This window comes from Zonotrichia albicollis, chromosome 11 (assembly GCF_047830755.1).
Source record: "Zonotrichia albicollis isolate bZonAlb1 chromosome 11, bZonAlb1.hap1, whole genome shotgun sequence".
In the NCBI taxonomy this organism is placed as follows: Eukaryota; Metazoa; Chordata; class Aves; order Passeriformes; family Passerellidae; genus Zonotrichia; species Zonotrichia albicollis.
In genome coordinates, this window is record NC_133829.1 from 10,671,723 (window position 1) to 10,687,951 (window position 16,229).

Genomic DNA, 16,229 nt, shown 5'->3' on the forward strand with positions numbered 1-16,229 from the left:
ACCATGTTCTGCTGAATTGCTGCTGTTGCACTCAGAAAAAATATGAATATTAAATATTTGGCATTTTTGGAGATGGAGTGCTAAATCCACTACAAGTCAAATTCTAATAATTCAAGCAAGATGGAAGCTGAGGCCTGCTTTAAAATATACAATTAGTGAAATCCAGGGTTCCCTGGCTTTCATGATGGTTTAATGTTGGTTGATCTCTGCAAAGGAGTTGCAGGACTATAGAAAATAAATAAATAAATGTTCCTTGATCGTCTTTAATTTAAATAGTGCTTACCCATAGGATATAGCTTTACCCATTAAAAAGAGAAGCTGCTTTTCTTGACAGCTGAAATTATAAAGTACCATAACATTGCAGAGTAGAAAATAGAAAAATTACACAACTTAATGAATTGCCTTTATTTGAAGTTAGTGTGTAATTAATATTATTTAGAAAGTCAAAAAAAGACAGAAATCTTTTATATAAATCAAAAGTAAGGCATTCAACTCAGCTAATGAGTTTTTGTTTTCTAATCACATAAATCACTGTACATATTATCCCAATGTATAATATCAGATTGTATTAACCCTAACATTCATAGCAAAAATTGTCAGAATATTTAGTGTTTTACTAATTTTTTGGTGAAATTCACTTACAATATTTATTTATTTCAATCACATATTCTATTGCATGTCAGGGCTTGAAAATGCATTATCAAGTCTTGTAATAAAGTCCATGTTTTTATGCATTTAATTTTTTGTGACTAAATTAGAAGTGTTTAATTCATTTAAATTAGCAGAACATTTTAGGTAAAAGCACCTGCTGTAGGCAGATCCTAATTTGGCAATATTACAATCAGAAATCATTGCATATATTCTACTTGCATTCTATCAGTTCATGGCTTCCACCTGATGGATGCCATACAGGTTTTTGTCTCACAAGTTGGTGCATTTCATTTGAATCCTACTGTGTGCCCATTAGCAACTATGATAGTGCAGTTTGAAAAAATTTAGAGATTTAATCCTTTCTATTTTATCACAGTTAGGTTTTGCTTTCTATGATAAATATCAAAGACTTTTTCAATACTTTATAAAATCAGAAGAATTTCTTCTTTGTGTGCTCAAAATATTTGCTGTCTCATGTGACATATAGGTAGATTTTCCATCTTTTGCCTGTACTGGAGTGTAGCACCAGCAGGGACCATTTACTTTTTTTTTTTCTAATTCTTTGCTTTGGATTTATGAAAAAAAACCCCTTTCAATTATGAAAATTTTAGATTTCTATTAAATGAGTGTGTCTTTGATGAACCATTGCCATTAAAAATGTAGCTGTTGGAATCAAGCAAGGCATGTTCCAGGCACTGCTGTTTTTCTAAGAATAGAAAGTCAGTACATTTTTGTGGTTGCCTCTGACCATTAAGACTGGAGGAAGGTTCTTGGAGAGAATTTCTAGCCAAGCCATGTACAGGTAATCAGACACTGCTCCTTTTCTTGCCACAGGGAGGCTCCTGTTTGGGCAGAGGGAAAAATAAAATTATAATTATGAAAGCAGGGGTAGCCCAGGCTTCTCATTAAATACTAAGCAGAAAACATCACTGTTGATATACAACTCTGATAGAATTACTCTAAAAGATTGCAAATTAAGGCCTTAGGATGTGAAAACACACCCTTGCTCACCTGATTGTACTGGATATTAACTGCTTTTGATTGTAGCCTTAAACTGGTAAAGACTCTTTTGGGGGTTATAAAACTCACAAATAGTATGATTTTTTAAAAAGGATAAAAATGCAACACATGCACAGTTTTGCAGTCCATCAGTCAGTTTTCTAATCTGCACTTACTGTGAGATGGGAGTTTTAAAATATGGTCAATTTGTGGTAAGCACTATATGACCACCCCATTTTTGAGACTGAATTAATAGAACTGTAGAGGTTTATCTGTGCATCACAAGTGCAAGCTAATTTATTGAAGCTGTGCACAACAAATGTGTCTGTAAATAAAAATTGATTCTGCAAAGGGCCTTTTTGGGTAATTTTATTGGTGGCCTCCTTTCTTTTATACAATTGCTTCATCACCAGGAAGGATTCATATTCAGTGCAGTCCCAGAGAAGCATCAGTCCAGATGCAAGTCCTCCAGAAGGTACTCAAAAGATCACTTTTGTGCTCAGTGAATTAACACAAGGGTTTCTGTAGCTGCAGTCCAGAATCCCATTCCACATTATTCTTAGAATCACAAGTGTTGCAACTCACAGGACAATGAGGTTGGCTGCTCTCGAGTGCTCCTGTAAGAGCTCGTTCAGACGGACTTGGCGGTAACTCTGGTTAAACACACCAGGAAAAGAAAAACATCAGTCAGGTCAGTGATCCTCAGCTCTGGTGCCTTTGGGACTTCTGCACTCCCCCTTGCCTGCAAGATTTTCTGCTGCTGCTTTGGCAGCACTGGAAGCCAGGTCTGCTCTGGGGGCCACAGTCTCAGCCATGGCAGAATATGAGGCTCAGCCACACTTTTTGATTGGTGTAGTTATATTAGGGCCACTCTAATGGTTCACCCCTGGGGATAGGGATTATTTTTGTACTGAACTTACTTTATGAGCTCAAGCCCTCCATATTTTTATGGCTTAACCACAAGTCATAGGGAATAAGAGACCAGGGCAGGTTTATGTAAGATAGATGTATCTTAACTGATTTTGTAAATTATTTTCTCTTTCCCTGGAGAAAGTAAAAAGCAGATTTTTCTCCATTCAGATCTTAAATTTTCCTTCTATACAGAAATGTCACTGTTCTTGTACATACTATATAGGTAAGAACCCTCATAATGTAGGCAGCTGTTACCTCATGAGAATCATCCTATAACATCACCCTTTATCTGTGCTGCCAGGTTTTTATCTGTTAAATTGTAAAGGTGTTCTAATGTCCTCTGTAAAATTCCTGGAATTGCCCTACTTCTGAAGTTAAGAGGCATGTCTTTCCAAATGTGTAAGTAAACTTTTTGTTGCTGTTCTTGTTTTACAGAGTAATTTGGTATTTTAATATTGCTGACTCTCTTCAACTTTTGAGGAATTTTTCTGGTTCCTTAATTAGTGACCTAGACCAGGACCAAGCTTAATCACATCTTTTCTTCCTGTTGTATCCTCATTAGTTCTGCATGTGAGTGTCTGTGATTATATTCCTGTTATCTTTTATACTGAGGTGTTTTAAGGGCTCTGACTTCCACTTTTTGATAATTTAATCTGAGGTTTTCTGCCCATAGCTGACTATATAACCTTATGCTGATTATCAGCTCCATGAGCAGTCAGTCTGCTTCCCAGCTGCTGCAGTCAGTAGTGTAGTGTGTTATCTTAAATCATCATTGATTTCTGCTTATGCTAATATGCCAGGCTGTGACTTCTGGCAGCTCTGAGCTCGGAGTTGCAATCCTTGCTCTGTTGAGGAAGTTACCAGCATCATAAAGTAGAGATAACTAAACTCCCAGTGTACTCAGGTTAATTCCACAGGAACCATAACTAAAATTGCTGGATTAATTCTCTGTGAGTTACAGGAGAACTTGTCTCTTAAGGGTGAAGGAGTTTGCATCCTTTTGTCACTGGCCTGATGATATGAACCTGGTGGTTCATTGGTAAAAAGGTATTTTTATAACAAATGTAAAGAGCAGGCCAGGCTGTAATTCACCCAGTGGATCAGCCAGCATTGGCCTTGACGTTCCTCTGCACTGCAGGAAAACTTCTGCATGGTAGGCTGTTTTAGTCTTCACTCTGCCATTGAGGTAAGAATTCATGCTCAACCCTGCCTTTGGAGAAGTTTCTAGCTTAGTTGAAGTGTCTGGATTCAGTTCCAAATGGTCCAAAGTGGTGAATGTTTGGAACTGCACCCTTTAAGAGATTCAAGCTCCAAAACAGTGGAGCTATTTAATAAACCTCAGCAGACCCAATTAGCTCAGGCTCAGTGCAGTAACTGTGTGGCTTCTGGTTCAGAGGTGGTTTTCATCTGGCTGGCTTTGATGTGGGCAGAGCTTCTCACCAGCCTGGAAAATACTGTGTAAACATGCCAAGGTCTGAAAGAGCTCAATAATGCAATCATAACACACCTCTGCAGTGTTTACAATGTAAATCCAATCTGTAAATATCAAATACAGGTTTGTACATGTCGTGTTTTTAATGCCATATCTGCTGTTTCACTTTTACTAATCGCTTCAGACATCTGGAGGGTAAGAGAAGGCAGATATGTAAAAAAGTAGGTGAGGCTTTACCTTCTCCTTGAATGCTTCCAGCTCTGCATCTGTAATTTTCCATGGAGTCTCTCGCTTTAATTTCTCAGCAGTTGGCATATCTTTGCAGCTTTCATGGAGGCGATATGGTTCAATCATCTCTTCAAAGAATTTCCAGCTGAAACAGGGATTACAAAGGAGGCCTTGCTGCAGGGTATGAACTCACTAACTTATTTCACAGTCACTGTGGATGAGGGGCCTCACTGATAATAATTATGGCTGAAAAACATGCAAAATCTTTAACTGTTCTCTGCTACATTGTGCCCCAAGTTATAGCTGTGCCACTTCTGTATGTTTGGGTTATTTGAGAATAATTAAAAGGTTATTTGAGGATAATTAAACACTGCATTTAGCAGAGAATTTTCTGCGTTGTCCTGGTTCTAGCAAAAATACTGAAATGAGTTTTACAGTAACTGCAAACTGCAGAATGTTGGTTGCTAACATTAACAATGAATGTGGTCTTCTCATGAATACTGAACATTTTATTATTGTTTCAGCACTAGCTGGACCAATCATTCACCTCACTGATGTGGCTTTAATGCAATGGATAAACAGGTGATACAAACTCCTGTTACAAGGGCTGAAGGAAGCACTGTAGGGTTTTTTGCTGTATGTGGACTTGGAATTGTGTTCAGATTTTCTCTCTAAATTTCAAGTCGTTTCTTGAACTTTTGAATGGTTTCATCTGGAGAACCTTATTGTCCTTCAGTACTTCCTTGCTTGCCCATTGTTGAAAATTCACAGAGACCTCGGGGAGTTTTTTGTATGGGTGTGAGTCTGAGTATTTCTCTGAGCACTTGGTGCTGACAGGCCTTGTTGTGAAGTGGCAGACTGGGCACAGGCTGGCCTTGGCTGTATGGCCAGGAAGCACAGAGATGGGTTAAAGGCTGTGAAATGCAATATTTAGTGTTGCTATTGCTAAGCTGTCATTGTTTGTCAACATCCTCACTGTCTGTTTCAGTATGTAAAATAGTGATAATCCTCTTATTATTCATTAAATAGATGGGGTGCCAGCTGGAAGAGAGATACAATGGTCTGCCTAGCAAGTGTCTGGCATAGAGCTCACTTGTTCAGTTCACACAGTGCTGATGCAGCAAATGTGTGTGGCTTTTTATGTTAATGCCAGATATTAATTCTTTTTGATAGCTTTTATTTATGTAAAATCACTGCATTGTACTGGAGGAAAAACAAGATTTGTATTGCACAGTTCTTTATATGATTAAAAGATTTTACTTGAGAGATCAGGAGAGCACTGAAAGGGGACTTTAGGTATCTAGTTATAAAACCTTTTATATTCTTTAGTTGCATTTCTTCAGTCAAGTCCCCAATGGTCCATAGAAACTCTTTCCTTTTTCCTGCTCTTGATACTTAGAAAATGATTACAATGAAGTGACAGTGTTTTTTGTGTTGTGCTTTGTTGTTTTTTTTTTTTTCTTTTAATTTTCAACATAAAAGAAATAAACTCTAGATAAAGGCTGGCTGCTAAATAGTGGATTTGGTAATGCTTCTTACCTTTCTTTGTTGGGCTTTATATTGATATCACAAATGATATTAATATCAGCAAATTTTATTCTGAATTTGCTTAGGAGTGAAGCCATCCTGAAAACAAAAGAGAGAATGTTTTATCACTGTACTTTGGAGTGCCTTATATCAAAGAACACTTGTAAATGAGTTAGACAACTTCATTTTATATCTTTGACTATATGACAAATTACTTTAAATGCTTTAGTGTTTCAATTTCTAATTGCAGAACTGGATTAATGTGATTGCTGTAGCATAATTCATTTAACTGATGATTGATGAAAATCACAAAATAAAAAGAAATTAATAGCAAACAGGGGAGGGATGGTTTACATTTTGGGAAAACAATGGTACTTTAAGTATTCCCAAAGGCTTGAGTTACAAAGAAGGAATATTCTATATACAGTAGGTCAGAATTCTTCAATACTTACAGAAGGCTTCTGTTACTCTGTTACTGTCAGAATGCTGTGCATGGGCCTTTACAGTACTGGTAGTGCATGTGTTGGTCAAAATTTGATCCAGAAGGTCCAATACTTAAAGAATCTTCTTTTTTTTTGTCATTTATGAATTTATATTGAGCTACTCGCATGGTGTCTTTACACATGTTCATTAAAAAATAATTTGCTTTTCTGCCTTTCCTTGGCAGAAGGAATAGCTGATAGGTTTTTGTGTGTTTGTGTTGAGGATAGAGAGGTTTAATTAGGTCAGTTTTGGCCTTGTTTGAACCGTGGCTGGGATCTTGTGGTTCTTCCCCACACCTCCTTCTCCCACCTCCTTTTTTGTTTCTATTTCTGGTAGAATATCTAGCTTTGGATTTTGAAAAGGTCAGAGAGTTCCTAGGAGCAAACCACGGTAGAAATACATATTTGTTTATGACCTGAGAGTTTACTCTTTCTTGTAATGTGTTTATATAAAAAGAACATACAGCTTGTATAAATCTTGATGTCCCTGGTGGCAATCCCTGTTTTGAACACGTTAAAGAGCAAAATCCCAACTTCTGTGAAAAGGTTTTAATATTTGGGCAATTACATGTTAGTAAAATTCTGAATTCAAAATACATGGCTGAAATTGTACTTGGATGATTTAGTATGAGCTCTACCTAGGGAAGGGAGGAATCAGCCAGCCCAGATTTGTCTCTGTGAAGGCTTTTGCTTGTGGCAGGTAGGCATGTCCTGAGGAAGGCTGCTGTTTAGGTAGCTATACACACATACAGTGTTTTCTTGGGGACAAGCTGGGCCTTTGTCAGCTGTCCTGATCATGCTGGTTACTCTGGCCTTTGTGGGACAAGCAGGGTATGCAGGTGTCAGAGCTGCCTCTGTGGAAACTGTTGTGTTTTTACAAATCCCATTTGGTGCCACAACTTCCTACTTCCAGCAAAATCAGGTGACATGGGGGTTCAGGAGCCTGCTTGCAGTTCTGAGCAGCCAAGACTGGGCAGACTCTGGACAGGGGGCAGAGAACTCTTCCCAGTGGGTCCTTGAACAGCTCTAGGGCTTTTTTAACCCAATTACAAGGATAGTTTGTGCAAACACTTGTGAATGTCTTTTGCAGAGGTACATTAATTTTAGGGGACTGTTTAAAACTGAGGGAACCAGAGTGAGTAAATTTGGTCTATGTGTTCCCTTTTGCTTTGGGGGAACATCCTGTGGCAGCTGCCTTTCCAAGGCACTGTGTTGTAATCCTGGTGAAGCTGCTCATTCTGACTCCTGTCCTTGTACCCCTCTCTCTTGTTTGTCACTGAAGTTTTGGCTGGAGATGTTTTTAGCTTCCTACATGGTGCTTTTGCTCTTTGTTAAGCAGTCACTGACTTTCATCCCAAACTGAGCTGCTTCCACTGGTGCTGAAATGCCTGTGCTGTAACGTGTGAAGTGCTTAGGAAGGAAAGGTCCTGCATGCAGTAGTGATAAAAATAAATTTGTATTGGTACCTTTCATTTGCTCAAAGGCAAATGATTATGAAATGATGATTATGAAATCTAGACTTTCTTTAAAACACTGAGTAAAATCAACTTGGCCTTAAAGTTTATTAACTTGCTCTTTAACTTCTATCTATTTTACCACAGTAAATCACATTTATGTGAGTTATCTGTCTATGCTATTTGCACGTGAGAGCTTCATGTGCAATTTTACTTCCTGTTACCTGGACAATCTCATGTAAATCCCATAAGAGTAATTATATTCTCATTACAGAGTGCAGACTGCTCTTCTCAGAGAAGGGAATATGAGCTATTAATGGGAAAAAGTGCTGGATGTGGGTTTCCTTTGGTAATCACCATTTGCAGAGCTTTAAGGGCCATGCCATAAGCTTAACACCTTTCAATCAAGTACTTTTTTTTTTTTCATGATGCCCACAGTATAACAAACCAGTTGTGCTGAAAATTTCTCACCTTCCTGCTGTATATGCATTATATTCAGCATCAATTCTAATTCTTTAAACAAGTCAGACAAATAAAGTTATATTTACACTAGTTTTTCCTCTTCAATCCTATTGACTTTTCCCCCAGTGAAGATCCTTAATTTACAATTCTTCCACTTCTTCCTAATAGTTAGAATGTAAGGAATCAGGATTGTTAGACCTGGAAGAACACAGAAAATTGGAGGAATGTCAAATTAGTGCATTGTATGGTAAAATTTCCATCTTTCACTTAAGCAGTGTGGGATGTAATTTAATTTTAAAACATTTAATCCTGACAGAAAATGGATTATGTTAGCTTAATAAAAAGCAGTTTTATGCAACTTCCCAAGTCTGGTTTTTATATTTAGTAACAGAGGAATGTCTCTCCCTGTGATTCTTACTCAAATTCCTTACCTCCATCATCGAACAGCCACCAAATGTCAATTGTACCTTTTCCTTGCTTCTTTTTAAATTGAGTGCTGGCTTCTAGCAGCCTCTGATTGAATTCACCCACATGCATTGACTGTATGGTGTTAATGGTGCTCTCTGTAATGAGAAAGAAAAAAATGTGGAAGGATATCTGATAAGTGAGGCAATAAGTAGCTTTAGGGAGCCAAATGGAGGGAAAGCTTCAGGAAAATGAACTGTTTCTGACATAATTTCTATCCTTTAAATTTGAAAAAAAGGTACAGAGTAGATGCTTTGGACTTTTAATTTTCTCATAGACACAGAAACCAAAGCTTGTGTAACACATTGTCACTAGATGATAACATTTGAAAGAGGTTACCTAATAATTTGTTCTGTCTCTTTTTAGTTAATGTGAAATTCACTGGGGCCTTAAAAAGCCACTGGGAAATACCTGATAGATTTTAGAAGTAAATGTGTCATTTTGCATCATTTACAAGCTCAGCTGTGTTGTAAAATCCAGAGCTCCCTGAAAGGCACAGGCAGAGTGGATGCAGTGAGCTGGTGGGGTGCAGGGCTGGTATGGGGAAGCTGAAGTTGGAGAGCACAAGCACACATGGCTGTTTCCCTATGCTGACATGGTCACTGATCACTGGAAACAAATTTTGGTTCTTGCTGTTTGCTTGGCTGGCTTGAAAAGATGCAGTCCTGACTCTGTACTAACAAAACCTTCTCTCATTCCACCTTTTGAGGCCTCTGGCTTTATTACTGCTTCTCTTTCAATGATTTCAAAGAGATGGTGTCAGAGCAGTATTCTAAGTGGAACAAACAGGCTTCTTTAGAGGTTTTACTCTGATCTGCAGGGTTCTGAAAATGCTTTGTTTGGGTTTTCCTGTGCTTCTGGACTGTGTACAGGATAGTTCCAAAGCAGTTATTGGCTTTCCTCTACAGTTCTAGCATCTCTGCTGGGAGATGGAACAACTCTGGGGAGTATAAACATAAAAACAAAACAGAGAGGTGGGGCTACTTATTAACACAATCTATCTAATACAGAGAGCCAAAATTTGTAATATGTATTTACTTTATGCATTTCTCAACAAAATCAAAAAGGAAGCTGAAACAGGGGCATGCAGTCTTGGAATTGTCATAAAAATATGTTCTACTGAAACAAAATCAACTGAAGCCTGCCAGCTGAAGAATAATGACATTTTATGTTCCCAGTTTGTAGCTCTTCCTGGCACCTGTGGGAGTTGCATGCACAGCCAGATGTAATTGTCTCTGCAGGTGCAAACTCTCAAAATACATGTCTGTGTACAAGCATGGCTTCAGGTGGGTCATTATCATTACAGCCTAGCAGTTGTGAAATGAGACCTTAAATTGGGTCTGTATCATTTCACTAGATCTGAAATGTATAATTGACTTCATCACCTACACATCAATGTGTTAGTTATTTGACAGTGTGCTGTGTATGTACTTTCAGTACTTTTTACCACCTTTACTTGTGCATTCTTATGAAATTATGCTTAGACTATAGAGCAGTGCTATTTTTACCTGTTTTTCAGCTGTGTACTAAGGTTGTGTGTGTATATTAAGTAAGAATGCTTGTTCCCTGCATACTGTGCATATGTTCCTATTTTCTTTGGAGAGGAGGGGAAAAAGCTTAAAAGCTTTTTTTCTGTTTAAAAGCTTAAAACACCCTATTAAAAAGACAAAAACAACCCCAAAACCCCCTCAGCCAACTTGTTCTGAATTCCTCAAACTTTAATAACCATGATCTGTTTTTGTCAAGTAGCAGTGAAGATAAGCTGAGCTGAGAAGTTTATCCAGCAAGTGAGGGGGAATGGTTGTGCTGCAGACAGCGTGTCCTGCGAGCACAGGATGTCCCCATGTTGTGTTATAAGGTTTGGCCACCACAGTTTGCACAGGGGAGGTTCTGTTCCAGGGGCTTCTCTGTGGCTCAGGAGGTTTTGGCTTGGAGAAAATTCCAGTTTTCATGTTGGTAAAAGTGTAATGCATTGAAGGGTTGGAGATAAGTTGTCATTTTGGAACTTACCCTTTGTTTCGTGTTTTGAGATATTCAATGTGCTAGCTTTTTTGAAGAATCCACAGATACCCCCTTTTCCTTCTTCAAAGTCATTTTCTTTAATGGTGGCCTCGAGTGCCAATCTCTCCTGCTCCAGCTTCTCTAATTCCTCTGTATATTAGAAAAAGTAAGAGAACTGGTAAGACATTGCTGTCTTTTAAATTAAATCCCTTATTGAGCTAATGGTGATGATGTGATTGCTGTTGTGGTAGTTTGTAGACAATGTCAAGCTCATGGTATGAAAATTTCTGTTAAAATGCTTTTTCTTTGCAAACAAGTAGGGAAAAGTAAGCAAAATTCACCTCTGGAAGCCCTAGCTTGGGATGCCTGTGCCTACAGCGTGTGCCAGCTGCTCTCCGGTTGTTTCTTCCAAATTCAATTCAGTATTATGACATTTTATAGTTACATGAGATATTATTTATTGTGTTATGTTTGTGGATGTTTAGTTGGTTTCTTTAGCCAAGAATTTGAAAAGACATAAGGAAAGCTGTTTTCCTACACTGAGGAAGCTGAGGTATTTAGTTCTAGCCTGTGGGTCTCTTTTCTTAGAACAAAGTCTCATGGTTTGTACTTTGAGATTCTCAGAAATACATAAGGATCCTGAATATGCAATCATTCTCCATGCAGAAATATTTTTCATGGGTTTTTTTAAAGCATTAGTTGCAAAGATGTAAGATTTAGCCAATCAGTTCTATAAACTTAGTAATATAAAAGAACAATTTGATCTTAGCATTATTATGCTTTTGCTGAGAAAAAGGTACTATGTGCTATTGTGGAATATATTATGGTGAGGCACTCATTAATATGATTCAAATTTGCCTGCAGAAAACTTTTTCATAAGGAAATCTTCTATTTGAGTAATAAATTAACTAAATATGAGGTCAGTTAATTTAAGACATTGTGTTAAAAAGTAGAATAAACCCTTGCTAGCTAGTCATTATTAGCTCTGTTAGCACTCTCAGCTGCCAACAGAAACATTATACTTTCTTTTAGTTTTTAACCAATGACAATCTCATACTTCTGATTATTAGACACAGTGATAGCCACAGACTTAATGGCTACTCAAAACTAAAATTTCAGTTTTTCTATTGAACAGAATGCTGTACCAAGTATAAGAGAACACAATGACAATTCTTTTCCACTACAATGATTCTGTATCTGCTTCAAAACATTTCATTGTATTTGAGGCTCCCCCCCTTGATTCTTTCTTACTCCTTGTGTCACAACACTTGGATAACATTTGCTCATTTGTTAGATAGCAGAGTTGTTCTCACTGTGTTTTTACAGGTGTTCCCATGACTGTACATTTTGAGCCCTCAGTTTCTGACTCGCAGCAGGCACAGATAGGCAGATGCCTCTCAGAAATCACCGCGGGTGAAGAAAAGGTTGATTATTTTGGAATATTTTCTGCGTCTCTGCAGTTTTTCCCCGTGGGTCTCCAAGCACATCGAGCTGCCGGTGTGACGGAGTGTTCACGTACCCTTGTTCCTTAAAGGAGTCTCTGGCGCTTTTCCCTCTGCGCCGATTTGCTCCTTCCCGCGGTGCCGCGATGGCGGCGGGCGGGCGGCAGGCGGCAGCAGAGAGCCGCGGGCCCGGCTGTGCTGCCCCGGGAGCTCCGGGCCCGGCCCGGCCTGGCCCAGCCTGGCTGCTCCGGGCAAACAGGGCCGGGGGGAGAGCGACCCTGCCGGAAACCTGGGGAACCATTCCGCCTTGGCCACACTAAGGCATGTCTCCTGAAATGGTGGTGGCATGGCGGAAGGGTTGCCCTTGCCCCCTAGGATATGCGCTGCTAAGCTAAGGAAGAATGAATGGAAAGGGGGGAGAGAGAACTGATGATTCCCTGCGGATTTCAGATTTTTGTAGGGGTGGGAGCTCTGTGAGACTCAGAGTTGCACAGAGGTGGTACCAAAAGTGCAGCTTCCTATTTCCTGTCTGTCCCAGAGCTATCAGGTAGGCAGAGAGAGCAGTTGTGCCACGAGCAGGAAGGAAATCTGCAGCAGGGTAACCGGTTGCTGTGGCACAATATGATTTTATTGCTTTAGCCTGTGCCTGTGCTGGAACTGCTTTGGGAGTTGAGTTCTCTGGTGTGCAGAGCCCCTTAATGTGTGAGGCTTGGACTCCTTCTGTCACTGCTAGTGATCAGCAGGGATTTCAGACAGGATTTAAACTGCACAAGCAAGGATGAACTATAGAAGTTGTGAGTGTAGGAACTATTCTAGAAAGCAGATGGTGACTCTTCTGAGTGTCAGAGTCCTTATGCTGTGCATCTAACCAGCAGAGATACTCAGCTGTCAAGTCACCACATACCTTGAACCTGAAGGACCTGAGATATATCAAATCCTTGGCTAATTCTGATGATAATTACACCGAGCTCAAAATCAAAGGCATCACTGGAAAGAAAGAAAAGGAAGAGAAAACATGGTTTTACATCATGCATGTTGATGAGGAAAGCTGTTTTGGAAAGATCGGTGAAAGTGTTCACAGAGAGGACAGACTAGGTAAAATTGCAGAAGGAATTGTCCCAGATAAATTTATAGTAGTCCTCTCCCCTCATTTAAAAAAAGGTTTGACTGGGCATGGGAACACATCAGCTATTCCTGAAATGGGTCTTTCAGACTGCACTTTTTTAGGAATTAGGTTGCTACAGGGTAATTTTTTTCTCCCTTCTCTGAGGAAATAACAAAGCTGAGGTAGGTTTTGATGCTCTGTAACTTGCTTCAGCTTTACAAGTGAATTTTGAGCAAGCATCTATGAGAAGCCTGTTCTAAAATGACTGTTTCCTAGCTAAATCCCAACCCACAGAGCTGCTGAGCCTTAGGCACACATGAGATTTGAAGCAAAGCTCTTCCTCTGTCTCTTAGGCTTAAAAGAAGAATTCCATGATGTTCTCTTATTCCCTTAGTATGAACATTAGCATTGTTTTTCTCTGAGCCCCTGGCCACTAAAAATGGGAAAATACAGTTCTGCAAAAGCACTGCTGGCAGCAGTGCAGCTTCTTCGGCATTGTCAAGCCACATCAGCTCTGATGGTGCCAGGTGTTTGCAAAGCAAATCCTACAAGGTGTGGGGAACCCATGAATCTTTTTTGATGGGCAATAACTTCAGCCACAGAGCTAGGTCTGTACCTGTGTCCTTGCATTGTTCCTACACATGAAATTCTCTATGGAACTGCTGCATTAATCTGGTCTAAGAGGAGTGAAAAGGGAGGTACTGAGCTGACTTACTGTATAATGCCCACATAGTTCTCAACTTGAGTGGCAGGTGCACTTCTCCAGTCCTTCTTAAATCCAATCACCAGGGTGTTTGGTTTCATTCTACCCAAGCCTGAGGCCTGCCAATAGTAAAACACTGCTTGAGAGAGGTGCACATACATGCTTTTACTGTAAATGAAAAGTAATGGCAAAAGATAACTGAAGTAATGTTCTGGAGACACCACTAGATTGCATTTCATAAATGCCCTTCATGCTCATACCCATGCAAAAAGATTAGCTTTAAATCATTCCAACTATAAATTATTTTAGATGACAGAAGTGTAGTTTTGCTAAATTAGCATTCATTTGCATTTCTTCTGACATGCTCTCATTAAAATGGTTCAATAACTTGGAATCAAGAGGGAGTTCAAGAACTGTTTGTATGTTCATTCTGATATAATGTCACAAAGCTTTAATCAGCTTTGGAATACTCAGTAGATGAAGTGAGTCTGTAGTCTTTTAAAACATCTCAGATACACGGAGAAGGGATGGGCTCCTAAGAATATTTTTTTGCCTTGAATTTGAAAACTGTTGCTGTTTCATTTGCTGTGTTCTTTTCAAAGGATGATCCAAAATCAGCTGAGCTTGCTTTGTAGATAAAGTTATGGTTCATAAATGGGAAAAAGAAATGGTTTGGCAAAATATTAGTTTGCCTTCAAAACTGGTTCTGGATGCTGAAACCTGGACAAGTAAGGAAAGTCAGATCTAGAGTCAGCTAACCTAGTGTTTATAGAAATCTAAATATTCAGTGTATTGGGAACCTCTAGGTGGAGACACACAAAACACCAGCTTGTAAAGTTGTTACTCTTGTCAACTTTTTACTGCTAGCAAACAGAAAATAGGTAAAAATGGATCCTTGGATCCTTGGTGGGTGTTTTGAGTAGCACTGTTTATGTTGAAATCAGCAATTGTCGCTGATGTCCTTAGGTTGCAATAATGATGATATGGTTATCCTTCTGTTTGCTGGAAGAGAATTATTTGGGGTCCAGTAGTTGACTTTGTCAATAGTGCTTATGTAGTAATGGAAAGGAAGAGATCATCAGACTGTAGCAGTTCTCAAAAACATCACAAAGATCTCCTACTGAGACAATGTATAAGCCCAAGATGAAGTGTCTTTGTGAGGCTTTTACAGAACAAAGAGATCTTTATTAATCGCGTTTCATCTCGCTCAATTGTCCTGTCCATTCAGCAAGTGTACAAAGAGCCCTGGTAGGACACCAGTGGGTGACTTACTCAGAGTATTTTAGTTGGCTCCCTACTGTCTCACTTGGCACTGTTGTTTTTTCAGCAGTCTATTTTGTGAAAATGATATGAATTTGCTCTATATTTTGCCTCAGTACCTACGTGTTTAAATATTCATATATATGAGAGAGGAAAGGAGATGGGAAAAATGAAAACAGTGCCTCTGTGCCTTCATTATGGCCATTTTAAATAGACTGTTGGAAATTATCTCCTGCATTCTTAGAGTAATAGAAAAATATTGCAGACTTTCATTTAAATGACCTTCTCGCTATTTGCAGAAAATGTGCCAAACATTCTCAGATATTCAATATGCTGTGTAATACCAAACAATAGAATTGATTTGAAGTGTATCAAGTGTCAGCTGCATAGACATTGATATGTTGCCCTGTAGATGCTTCTCTTTTTTCATAATAGTGTCTCATTCATTTAGGAGAGAATCAGTATGCCTTGTCTCATAATTCTGTAGCCCAGAACTAGATCTTTATGAAATAATCTGTGATAGAATATACATGTACCCCCTTTCTGTCTATAACATTACCCATGTGTGTGTAGAGCTTCTTCACAAGCGAATAGTAATGTCTCACATAAAGGATGCTTTGATGTACACTCTCCTGTGTGTTCTGTAAACAAAAAGCTTACTTGAAGTAGACTTTTGACTCCATCTCTGAAGCTGTCAGCTGCCACTGCTGCATAAAAGGCTTTTCTTTTGTTCTTTGTGAGCCAGGCCTGCTTTTTTTCCATGCCACTGTTCATCTCCTTAACACACAGCTTGCGTGGGCCCTGCATGATACAGTAAAATATTATTATAAAGGCTTTGTATTGTACATCACACGGTGATTTTGAAGGAGTTACCTAGTCTGCTGTGGGAGCAAATGGAGAGAGTCAGAAAAATACCTTTCCAGAAAGGGTCCACAGAGATTCAGCCCTTTGAAAATATCTGGGCTGCAAACATTATTCACATTCTGTTTGAGAGGGCTGAGGCTGTTAATGCTACTTAAATGCAGTCATTCTGACAGAAGGAAGGAGTGCTATGGATTGTAACATCTTCAAAAAACATCTAAGGTATGATAAAGCAGCTCAGAGTG

At 39.0% G+C, this 16,229-nt stretch overlaps 1 protein-coding gene across 2 annotated transcripts in view; it reads right to left on the reverse strand.

Annotated features, from left to right (window-relative positions):
- Positions 1–452: 452 nt before the first annotated feature.
- Positions 453–16,229, reverse strand: part of SLC12A1 (solute carrier family 12 member 1) — a 44,852-nt gene continuing 29,075 nt past the window's right edge. For both annotated transcript variants that reach the window (XM_014264570.3, XM_026791307.2), the window contains exons 18-27: positions 15,784–15,924; positions 13,876–13,982; positions 12,960–13,042; positions 10,623–10,763; positions 8,579–8,710; positions 8,234–8,345; positions 5,762–5,848; positions 4,232–4,367; positions 2,236–2,303; positions 453–1,493 (exon numbers count right to left, since the gene is read on the reverse strand). In XM_014264570.3, coding sequence (XP_014120045.2) covers positions 1,358–1,493; positions 2,236–2,303; positions 4,232–4,367; positions 5,762–5,848; positions 8,234–8,345; positions 8,579–8,710; positions 10,623–10,763; positions 12,960–13,042; positions 13,876–13,982; positions 15,784–15,924 — 1,143 coding nt within the window. In that variant the 3' untranslated portion in view covers positions 453–1,357. The remainder of the gene's footprint in view (positions 1,494–2,235; positions 2,304–4,231; positions 4,368–5,761; positions 5,849–8,233; positions 8,346–8,578; positions 8,711–10,622; positions 10,764–12,959; positions 13,043–13,875; positions 13,983–15,783; positions 15,925–16,229) is intronic.